The 12,079-nt window shown below is 42.5% G+C and overlaps 2 protein-coding genes across 2 annotated transcripts in view; one reads left to right on the forward strand and one right to left on the reverse strand.

Moving 5' to 3' along the window:
• Nucleotides 1-452, reverse strand: part of LOC109485147 (fibroblast growth factor receptor 4-like) — a 4,743-nt gene extending 4,291 nt beyond the window's left edge. Inside the window, exon 1 of the mRNA XM_019788579.1 lies at nucleotides 207-452. Within this exon, the coding sequence (XP_019644138.1) occupies nucleotides 207-254 (48 nt within the window). The 5' untranslated portion in view covers nucleotides 255-452. The remainder of the gene's footprint in view (nucleotides 1-206) is intronic.
• Nucleotides 453-6,898: 6,446 nt separating this feature from the next.
• Nucleotides 6,899-10,947, forward strand: LOC109485201 (acid sphingomyelinase-like phosphodiesterase 3b). Its single transcript, XM_019788651.1, has 4 exons — nucleotides 6,899-7,347; nucleotides 8,111-8,291; nucleotides 9,670-9,797; nucleotides 10,187-10,947. The coding sequence occupies exons 1-4, from the start codon at nucleotides 7,105-7,107 to the stop codon at nucleotides 10,571-10,573; spliced, it is 939 nt and encodes a 312-aa protein (XP_019644210.1). The 5' UTR covers nucleotides 6,899-7,104; the 3' UTR covers nucleotides 10,574-10,947.
• Nucleotides 10,948-12,079: the final 1,132 nt, after the last annotated feature.

The raw sequence follows: 12,079 nt of genomic DNA on the forward strand, positions 1-12,079 counted from the left end.
ATATATATTCAGCGTTTTCAGCAGTTTCAGCGTCAAAATGTGAGATAATATATAACAGTCCATAAGAGGAGGACTCAGTTACAATTTTGTTAAATGCAAAAATGTTACAAAGCGCCCCATTGATTAACGTAAGATGACCAATGTATACGTAGCCACAGCGGCACATTTTGATATCTGACTATGAAATTGTTGGTACAAATTCCCACCCTTTCGCTCGCCAGGTGCTCCAGCCCGCAGCAGACTCCCACCATCATGTTCTCGAAGATGTGCCGTTTCTTGACCAGAACGGTCCTGTTGATTTTGGACTCCGCACGTAACGTCCACAGCAGGTGAAGGAGACTCCCGTGTTCCGCATATTCCAGCACCAGTTGCAGTGGCCCTATAGTATAGTAAAGCTCCTGATATTTTCATGTAGGTTTATATGTGTTGGTAGTTACATATTTAAAGTTAAAACTTTTGGTCCAACACAAAAATTTCTCTCACCTAGAGCTTTCGACCAGTCACTCTGGTCTTCCTCAGTAGACTGACCCAGTGAAGCTTGTCACGTGGTTTCTTTGAAGTGTGACGTCAACACTGCACTGGGTCAAAGGTATCTGGTAGACGATGTCGGCTCCGGTCGCGGTTCAATGTAGGGCCGACATCGTCTACAAGTTTTAACTTTAAATATACATGCTAATATATATACATTTGTACTGCCGTGTAGATGTTGCAAGCGTTTTGTGTTTACCACATTCCTGTCAGGCCACACTGACTTGATTATATAGATGGCATCCGCGCGCATTAATTTTCGTCCAGTCCCAAAAAGAAAAGCCGTAATTCTGTTTCGTTTTAGTACTTGAGGATGACAGAGGCCTGAAGAAACAAGATACCAGGAAAATGGAAGCAGGTCTCGATTTACCACTTGCTTACACCACCAAGTCTTTCGAAGTCAGAGAAGATGTAAAAGAACAAAAGTAAAGAATTTATTGTTTGGTATAACGTTACCATTCCCCGTGTGCTCTGTCATTTGTTCAACATTTCTGACCTCGTAGATTAAAAAAAGGCAACTATTTTATTTTAGTTTTGTGGTGCCAGCCAATTTATCAAATCAGGATGGCCTAACCTAGTATCCACCAGACTCATTTGCAGGCTGAAGAAATAGGAAAGTTGACCCTTTTTGGCAACATTTAGTACGTCTTATTACCTCAATGAAAAATGGAGGTATTGTGTTATCGGCTTGTCTATGTGTCTGTTACAGGCCATGTTGACCCCAATGTCAGATTATCGCTAGTCACAGTGTGTTGACACTAGCCAAATTCTGTCTCCGTGTGCTTCTTGAGCTGCCGTGTTGCTCCAGGAGCAGGTTTGATTTGCATCACAGCCCCCTTTTATATTATACCATGCCAAATGATGGTAAATGACTTAAACATACAAAATATGAGTATGAGTTATATGAGTTTACAAAACCATAAGTTATTTAGATTCGCTAACTACAACCTTATTTTCATAATCAATGACACAAATAAAAAAAAACAGAAATATTTGCAAAAGCTCTAAACATTTCATTGCGGTATGAGGTCTCCAATTTGTTGTTGCTGCACCTTCTCTTGCCTGAGTGGGCAAGAAAATAAGGTCGCCCTGTCCCAGGTGCTGAATTCACTGAATTCAAGTATTGTTGTGCACGTTGCCTTCCAATGGATCAAATTGTTTTCATAAAGAAACACATGCATAAAGAGTTTACTAATTAATGATAGCTAACAAGAAGCCATAAGCGACAATCCTCCGTGAAGTTTTATATATTTCAACAAAATCCCAAGCGTCAACGCCAGACCTACTGTGCAGACATTATAATTAGGCAACGGTTAATACAATGAGGGCGCGTCACAAGCATAAAACATACAAAGAGCTAAATCCATTACTGCTCCCAGGGCTTGTAAAGATACTGTGCTTCAAGTTCGAAGTTCATTTTAATTACACACACACAATCATTGCATTGACATAAAGATCGGACTATCATGGTCGTGTCTAGTAACAAAGACGGCCCCACCGTCTTACCGTGCCTGTACCTAATTAAGCGCGCCTGGAACAGGCAAAATTCCAGCAACAGTTGCGGTAAGCACCGCGAGTGTTACTACCGCCGGCCAGATAACCAGGATATCAGGAGGTGCGTTTTTCGCTAGCTCCCGACGTTTTCACTTGTTAAGTGTGTTTATTTCCTCCCGAACACGTCATCTGTGTAATATCGAGTAGTCAACAGGTCAGTCTATCATCAAAGGATTATAAGAAGACGATCTCGGTGGATTTTGTCCATTTTCTGTGGGAAATTCGAGCATCGGTTTCCTGTCAACTCCTGACGCTGGGGAGGGCTGCCGCCGGGCCTTTGTTTACGTTCACCTGGATTCAAGATACGCAGCACCATGTCTGTCCCCAGTCAGGTGAGGTTAGCTGTCGAAGATCCATGCCTCGACAAGCTTCAGGACACTAACCTATGGGTTAAGTTATACGCTCGACCCGGCATGAAACCAAGTGAAGTCGACGTTGCTATGTCGCTGCTACAAGGGAGGGATAAAAGCTTGCTTGCACCCTCGGACATACTGGGTGTCCAGATTGTCTTGCCTATGATCATAATCAACCTGTCATCTAGACAGAGCAAGGAGCATGTTCTCAAGTATCCTCATATCACTCTTGAGGGAAAGGACCTAAAACTGCTTGACTTTGTAAGCACGCCGTTGGCAAAACCACCACCGCTGACCCGTGTGTCTATTCATGGCGTGTTTCATTCCGTTCCGGACGCTGTCGTCGCTGAGTGGGTCGATAGCTTTGCAATTCGTGAAACCCCCATTGAGAGGCATACCGTGAAGACCAACAGTGAGATGTTTAAACACTTGAGATCCGGTCATCGCTTCTGCTATATTAGCAAGGCTACAGGGCAGCTACCGCCAAGGCACACAACAATGTCTATTCCCCACCCACTTGACCCCCTCAGCTGTATGGACATCGACCTTGAGGTGTTCTGTGGGAAAGACCAGCTCGTCAACTGTCGACGCTGTAAGTCTTTGGATCATGCGTCAAATGCATGTCCCATGGTTACGTGCTTCGTATGTGGCAAACAAGGCCACGTCAAGGCCAACTGTCGCGATCAGTGGAAAAGGGTTCGGGGATCCCGAGGTCGCGTTCACGAAGCAGAACGTACCGTGGAGTTCAGTCCCGAGACTCGTAGTTCATGCGACGTCATCAATGAGGCATTCGACACCTACGTCAAGCCGGCCTTGCACATCAATAATCGCTTCCAGCCACTAGTTGACCTTGAACTCGACTCAGCTATACTCTCGGTCACGCCTCCAGTACTGACGCGTCGTTCTAATCCCAGTGGCGGAGTGACCATCCATACGGAGAAGCGCAGTCGTCCCGTCAGCGACTGCGGAAGGTCTAGGCGTGGTACCCGGAACAACAAAAAGCGATCCCGTGTGTCAGGCGATCAGCTGTCGTCGGCACCGAAAAAGCCTCTAGTCGAGGCATCTACTGATGAGCCGCCTTTGGACTTAAGAACAACGTGTGGTGAATCCCAGTCAACCAGGTCTGCAACTAGCCCTCCCGATCGTGACGATGATTTCATCGAGGACTGTGCGGCTGAGAACGACGACAAGGACACTCCGACTAGTAGCTCCCGCTGTCCCCCTGGGGCCGCTGTCCCTTTGGTACGTTCCTCTCGCGGCGTCATCACTCGATCGATATCAAGACTCTCGTCTAACTCGGTGGGCGAATAGCAACCAGAGTCAAGTGAACAAGCTCAGGCTACAAGAACTCATAAGACTCATGTCTCTTTCTGCTACTTAAACGCAAGGAGTTTATGCTCCGTTAATAGATCACGTAACAAACTTGTACAGTTTCAGAACTTGGCCGGTGTGTTACACCCTTCTGTCATCGGTGTCACAGAGACTTGGCTAGGACCGTCGATTCAGGACACTGAACTCCTACCGTTTAGTGATTACCAGATTTTCCGTAGGGACAGAAATTCTATTAATCCTGGAAAAAGAGGTGGCGGAGTCCTGCTGGCAATCGCTAGTGACTTAAAAGCCCAGCATAGACCTGAACTTGAGCCTCTTTCCAGTGAAATACTTGTTTGTACTATTAGTCCTAGTTGTCACTCCAATGTTGTAATTATACTCTGTTACAGGCCTCCTAACCAAGATATCATTGACTTCTCCTCTGAGTTGTATGCTACACTGGAACTTGTTTCTCGGAAACACCAGCATTATGTCGTACTGGGTGATTTCAACTTACCAGGTATTGATTGGTCTTCCCTGAACATTGCCGAAGTAGCATCAGTTAATAGATTCATTGATATCATTGGCGATTTCCACTTGACCCAGATCAATTATATCCCATCTAATCGGCATGGTAATTTACTCGACCTGGTTTTTTGTAATTTCCCAGATAAATTCTCGGATGTATCTGAAATAGAAATTGAATTTGACACAGATCATTCCATATTATATTTCAAGGTCGACTTCCAACATTATCCCAAGGCCAAGATGCCACGACTTGTTTACGACTTCAAGAATGGTGACTTTGTCGGCCTGGCCAATTATTTGAGGACATTACCTCTGACTGAAATAATTGATGACAATTTCTGTACAGATACTATCTGGGAAAGGTGGTTATGTGAAGTTAAATCTGCTGTGGACAAATTCGTTCCAAAAATAGTCGTAAAAGATTCAACTTCTCCACCATGGTTCGATTCTGAATTGAGGCACTTAATAAAAAGGAAGCGCACTGCATGGGCTAAAGCTAAAAGGACAAACAAACCATGTCACTGGGCCAGATTTAGACGTCTCAGAAACATCTTGAAGAAAACACTGAACACCAAGTATTCAAAGTATGTTAATGATTTAGGTAATGTAGTTGTTGAAAAATCCAAAACGATTTTGGTCATTTTTTCGTGTCAAAACCAAGTCTAAATGTCTTCCTAATAAACTGCAATTTCAAGATGTTTGTGCTGAGTCTCCCCAGGACAAGGCGGATATGTTTAATAAGTTCTATTTTTCCGTTTTTAACCACACGGATGAAGAAACCACGTTGCCTGACTTAAATGTAAACACTACAGTTCCCGATATTTCCTCTGTTCAGTTTTCAGTCAAGAGTATTGAACTAATTTTGTCCAACCTGAATGTTAATAAGGCCACAGGGCCTGATGACTTGCCTGCTATTGTTTTAAATAGATGTGCAAGCCAGTTAGCTCCATCATTGGAAAAACTTTTTAAACTATGTCTAAGTAATGCACAAATTCCAAGTATGTGGAAAAGGGCTAATGTTACTCCCGTGTTTAAGAAGGGGGACAAGAGTGTCATATCGAATTACAGACCAGTTTCTTTATTATGTATCACTAGCAAAGTATTCGAAAGATGTGTCTTCAACTCCCTTTATCCATTATTATCTGACGCCCTATACCCCCTTCAACATGGTTTTATGAAAGGTAAGTCCACCACTACTCAACTTCTGGAAGTTTATGACGAAATCGGTGAAGTACTGGACAGATCTGGGCAAGTCGACGTTATATATTTGGACTTTTGTAAAGCGTTCGACAGTGTTTCTCATAAACTGTTAGTGCATAAATTAAGATCTTTTGGGTTTTCCGGCCAACTTCTTGCACTATTTGGCGACTACCTGTCTGGACGATTTCAGAGAACTGTTGTAGAAGGTCACGTGTCCGAGTACTTACCGGTGGTGTCAGGGGTCCCTCAGGGATCTATATTAGGCCCGTTTTTATTTTTGTTATTTGTTAACGACTTACCTGATTGTGTTCAGTTTGGGCGCATGGCCATGTTTGCAGATGACGCAAAATGTTTTAGAAGAATCACTTCAGTTTTTGATTGTATTAGATTCCAATCTGACTTAGATCGCCTTGTAGCCTGGGGGGAAGCATGGAAAATGACATTTCATCCTTCTAAATGTACAGTTGTTAGCATTACACGTAAACTATCACCAGTTCAATACTCTTATAGCATTGCTGATTCTGTACTAAACCGATCTGACTGTTATAACGACTTAGGCATTCATGTACAACACAACCTTATATGGAACACACATGTAGTTAAGAAGGTATCCACATGTAACTCAATTCTTGCTATGATCAAGAGATCAGTTGGTTATAATGCCCCCTCACTGTTAAACTAAATCTGTACCGTTCACTTGTAATTCCACATTTAGACTACTGTTCTCAGGTTTGGGCTCCACATACAAGGTTACACCTGCGTAAACTAGAAAGTGTTCAAAGACTTGCCAGCAAATATATCTGCAATAATTATGAAGTTAGTTATAAGGACAGATTAGTGATTACTGAACTTTTACCATTGTGTTATAGAAGAGAAATTTTTGACATTTTATTTTTGTTCAAATGTTTTTGAAACTTCTACTGTATCAACATATCTCGTGTGCTCACTGTATCCATACCAACTAGGTCTCTCCGCTCAACAGACCAATTTCTACTCGTACCGCGACCATGTAAAACCTAAACCTTTTCTCATTCCTATTTTAGTCGAATTGCTGTAATCTGGAACATGTTACCATTATCCATACGTCAACACATGTATTCAAATCTAAGCTTGCCGTCTGTTAAAAAACTGTTAATTTCGTTCTACAGATCTCGCCTAAATGACACATTTTCAACCGACAACTTATGCACCTGGACCTCTACCTGTCGATGTCATAATTGTTTAGTGATTTGATTTGATTACTCTTTTTAATTGTTGTTTGTTTGTTTGTTTTGTGTCTATGTTTCTAGAGGAGTCGGCCTAATAGAGGAACTCTATGTTCCTGTTGCCGGCTCCTCTCAGAATTTTATTTCTGTGAAGTTGAATAAATAAAATAAATACATATATATATACAATCATAAGGTTTGTCACATATTTGTCATGATTATGTTAGATTGTATCTGATGGATCATTGTACATCTGCAATATGTCGGCATAAAAGTGTTCACATCTTCCAAAAATGTTTAATTTCTGCTGACTTCTTTGCTACAAATGAAGTTACGTGTTATTACCAGCGTATAATTACATAATCAGACAGGGATAAATTTTAACACTTTCTCTTCGTGTGTATGCACACGACGTGTGTATTTACATGACTGCATATGTATTCTCTTTTCAACTGCAACTTTGTTTTGTGAAAAAATCTGTCCTTGCCACTTCAGGTGCTTACTACACGATGCCGATTAGCCCCGGTCTCAGGCTTGTTGGGCTGAACACCGTGTTCTACTACACTAACGACAGGGTGACTGCGCCTACTGATGATAATACGGACCCAGCCGGGCAGTTTTCCTGGCTAGAGGGGGTTCTGCAACAGGCAGCAACTGACAATGAGAAGGTCCGAGATTTTATTCCTTCTGTTTCTGTATGTACAGTTTACTCATATCGACACAGAAAATGTAGGACTATTAAAAACAACTTAAGAACTTAATTCAAAAATCGCATTTACAACATTATTGAAATATTGCTGTCCTATCATGTTTTATCTATCATATCCGTCATATTGCGTTATTTAATAATTATTTGTTCTCAAAAATCACTATTATATGTTGTTAATGTCATTTGTACTGTTTATTAATTTCAATGTATAATGTATCATACAATTTATGTTGTCAGGGGAAGATTGTGGACAGAAAATAACGGCTTTTTATCTTCCCCCGCATCTCTCTTTGTTATGATATGTTATGTTATGTTTATTTTATTTCTTTGATTACATGTCAATAAACAAACTTTAGGTGGTCCTTGCCCTTAAAATACTAGCATCCAATGCCTGTTGTCCACACTAACGACACTTACGACTAGACCCTCCCCTGAGGCGTCACCAAAAATATATGCTTCATTAAAAGTATTATATTCTCTGTAGGTGTTCTTGATTGGTCACGTGCCACCAGGGTTTTTCGAACGATACAAGGGCAAGAGTTGGTTATGTTTGTTTATTTTATTTCTTTGATTACATGTCAATAAACAAACTTTAGGTGGTCCTTGCCCTTAAAATACTAGCATCCAATGCCTGTTCAGCTGTGTCCACACTTACGACTAGACCCTCCCCTGAGGCGTCACCAAAAATATATGCTTCATTAAAAGTATTATATCCTCTGTAGGTGTTCCTGATTGGTCACGTGCCACCAGGGTTTTTCGAACGATACAAGGGGAAGAGTTGGTTCTACCCAGAATACAACAGGCGCTATCTGCAGGTCGTCACCAGACATGCTGACGTCATCAAGGGCCAGTTCTTCGCCCATCAACACTGCGACAGCTTCAAACTTTTCTACGACGAGGAAGGTAAGAAGAGGACAATAATACAGCTTATATTAGATGTTCACTCTGTTTGTATTTGCAGTTTGGGCCCGCATCCCCCATCGTTTAGTGCTTCAAACTGTAAAGATACGTGGACAAGAATGATTCTTACAATATGTCATACTTAGTTTACGTTTTGGAACCGTATTATTAGCAGTAACACCTAGGTGTAGTGCATAGTGAAACAGTCATAATTGCTCTTGGATGACATCCTTTGGAGACCCTAAATCTAATGCGAGAGGGCGAAAAAAAACAAGAAAGGCCCTAAAAAACAAGATGCCTAGATTAGAAATATACTAAGAGACGACAACTGTTAGGACACAAATTGAATGAGGTGACACAGTGTAACAAGGAAGAAGTCTTTTATTCATCATCAAAACAGCAATAAATCAGGTGGAACAGCAGTTGTCGTCCTGTCCAGTTTTCGTGTTACGGGTTTCACGTCAATCTGACGATTTGCGGCACTGTCGTGACTCTTTGGTCATATAGTTACAGGAAGCAAAATTTCTTGTTTGTTTTTTTCTAGGAACAGGCCAAAATCAATGCGCGCGCGGACGTCATCCATAAAATTTACTTGGTGTGGCCTTATGAAGATGACAGTCAGCCATCAATAAAGCTTCGGCTCCTGTTAGTTAAACTTAGTGGTTGCGATATTTGCTATTCAACCATCCACCAACATGATGAAATTATTCACTGAAGAATGATTCTAATTGGAAATAATGTTGTTATAGTCCATGTACATGTTTTCTTATTCCATTTCACATATACAGTTTATTAACACATAAAGAAAGGACACAGGAAAAACCTAATCAACGGATCCAGTCTACATAAACGAAGTAATCAATTATCTGAAATCATTACCTCCGGGGGAGCAGACATCCTTCCGCGGAAGGGTTTTGTGAGAGATTTAGATTTTCATGTTCGCAGCTGTTTCTAACGTTTGGGTGGACGGATTCTTTTGGGACTCAGTATATGTTTTGCTATTGGGCTGTAGATGGTGCATGTTCTTTTGTTTTTATTGTATATGTGTTTTCGGGCGTGAAAATGGTGCCTCATGGTGGCCCCAGAACACCCCTTTGAGCGTGAAAGTGGTGGCGACCGTTGACCTTTGGCGTGTATTAGGTATTGTCGGTCTCGTCCACGAAGGTGACCCCTCGCACAGAGGGGTGTCCGGTCTCGATAAATTCTTTGTTTAAAATCCTAGTCCTGCGGCGCGCAACAATTGTTGTTGTAAACAACATATAAAAATATACAAGAAAAGCCCGGAGGTATAAAATCTCAGATTTTACTTGTTGTAAATGAAAACGAATTACGGTAAAGTTACAGTGAAAGTGCATTGAACATATTTTTGTTGGTGTCCCAGGCAGGGCCGTGAACTCCATGCTGCTGGCCCCGGCCGTGACCCCATGGACCACCACGCTGGACGGAGTTGGCGGGAACAACCCGGGAATCAGACTGGTCAGTTACAACAAGAACACCGGAGATCTAACGGTCAGTGTCGTGAGCTGGACAACTCATTCGTTCGGTGCTTCTTTGATGCCAAATTCAAGCGATTTTTACACCTTGCATATCAGAGCTTTAATGCACGATTTGTTGCATCTTTACTTCAGGAATGCTGAGTTTCCGTTTGTTTATGAAGCTTTTGCCTCGTTGTTCTTGGTTTCTTGGTTTCTAATTGCTCTATTCAAAACCACGTTCAAATTTGGTTCAGAGAAGTTATCATGGAAGCATGTTGTGTCACATCAATTGCAAACATCTGCAGCTCTGACATTTTTATAGTAAAAGGGTCACGAATTGGTTCTTTGTTTCAGCATGTCATTGACAGAAATATTCTTTGCGACTGGTCACGAATAACACACTTCCCCCCTCCCCCACTCTAGGATGTAAACCAGTACTACTCCAACCTGGCTCTGGCGAACATGCAGGGTTCTCCACTGTGGGGACGAGAGTACAGCCTCAGGGAAACCTTCAACCTGTCCGACGCCTCGCCGGCATCACTTCAGAACCTCCTGGACAGCTTCAGCGACCGTTCATCCGACAACTTCGAGAAGTACTACCTGTACAACTCCGTTAGCCTCGACCGGTCTACGTGTGACGAGGAGTGCAAAGTGGCACAACTGTGTGCCATCAAGGAAGTCGACTATGACAAGTATGCAGACTGTACGAACGCACCCGGTAGTGGTGCAGATACTGCCCAAGTCTCTACGCTCACCAGCTTTTCAATGTTCCTTCTTTTTGTCATGGCAGCTTCTGGTCTTTCTGCCTGACAGCAACATTACCGTTGAGGCATGTTGTAATGATGTGCAAAGAGTTATCATATGTGCTCCAGGAAAGCAACTAAGGAAGGTTGCTGTTAGATGCTTATGCTTCATGGTTTTTAATTTTTGAATCTTACAAAAGCTTGAAATAAATTCACTGATATCAAAAGTGAAAGAAATGGAATGTATTTAGCTTGAAATAACTTTGTACTAGGATTGGTATGTTTAAAGCTTTTGCTACTGTGAAAGATCTTGGTGAAAACAATGCGTACAGTGAAGTTTTTGTTGTTGTTGCAAATGCTGGAGTTAGACCAAGGCACAAAAGAAATAAGGATTGCTTTCAGTATGATAATCATGAATAAATGTTACTATTGACTAGATTTAAAAATGTCTTCTTCGTAGTTTCTCTCTGGAAATAAAGTGACCAACATGTTTCCATTTAGAAACGATATAGCAAATAATGCCAAATGCCGGTAAACGTTTGTGATAACTACACCATCTGAAAGCATGTCATTTACCTTAAAAACAGTCTATTTTCGAATCAATGCGTACTTAAGATTCAACACCATTATGTGCAAATACGGCCTACAGAGGCATTTCTTACGACGACACGGCGTCTTGGATACTCGGGTACACGTCGTCAGTTTGGTCTTGGTGGTTGTCTGTGTCTCCCAGATCAGTCGTGGTGAGTAGATGCCCGGTTGAGCCACTTTCCTCTGGCCCTTCTCTCTCCCCTTTGTCCTCTTCAACAACTGTCACGACCTTAGGGTATTGTTCCATGTCGCTCTCGGTAACTGGTGCGTGATCACCACTACTGACAGTGATGTTACCATGGTCTGCTGTGCCCGTGGAAACCGCTAGGGGCACAGTTTCACCACGCTCGAGGAAGCGGAGGTTAGGTGCTTGTTCTTTCACCTTCACCGTCTTCGCACAGGGGCCGATCATGTACACGTTATCGCCAACCTATGACGGATGGAACATTGATGTTTGGTCATTTATCAGTGGGAGAGCATGTATACGTCTGTAACGTCAACAGGAATTTGGCAAAGAAGACCAGGTCACCCATATTCTTATCAATAAAGGTGTTGGGATCCTTAACGAATGGTATCCGGTCTACCGTGGTCGGGACGGGCTGTCTTCGGGGCTCTGATAGAGTTTTCCCCGTCCAGCTCAACAGACCGCCCGTAGGAGTGATAGAATTTTGGTGGCCTAATCAAACTCCTGCCGTGAAAAACCTACCGGGGAACCTAGCTGAGACGGGCGGGGAGGAGCTCCTGCAGCCCCGACGAAAACCCGACCAACCACGATAGACTGGATACCAGGTTAGCAAACGAACGGACTGATTCGATTCTCACTCACCTGTCCAATGTCAGTCCATGTATTGTCTGCTTCCACAACCGTCACTACCCCACGGTCTGTGTTAAAACAACTGGCCTGTTCAGATCCTCTGCACACCAGGTAACGCAGTACGGGATGCTCATTGTTGCACAGAACAAAACCTTTGGATCATAAAAG

The sequence above is a fragment of the Branchiostoma belcheri genome, unplaced genomic scaffold (assembly GCF_001625305.1).
Source record: "Branchiostoma belcheri isolate BF01 breed outbred unplaced genomic scaffold, Haploidv18h27 scaffold73, whole genome shotgun sequence".
In the NCBI taxonomy this organism is placed as follows: domain Eukaryota; kingdom Metazoa; phylum Chordata; class Leptocardii; order Amphioxiformes; family Branchiostomatidae; genus Branchiostoma; species Branchiostoma belcheri.

Excerpts from the sequence above, each read along its gene's own strand:
- LOC109485201 (XM_019788651.1), top strand. The coding sequence starts at position 7,105 with ATGACTGCATATGTATTCTCTTTTCAACTGCAACTTTGTTTTGTGAAA. Across the intron at positions 7,348-8,110 it reads CAGCAACTGACAATGAGAAG|GTGTTCCTGATTGGTCACGT; the intron begins GTCCGAGATTTT and ends TATCCTCTGTAG. Across the intron at positions 9,798-10,186 it reads AGAACACCGGAGATCTAACG|GATGTAAACCAGTACTACTC; the intron begins GTCAGTGTCGTG and ends CCCCCACTCTAG.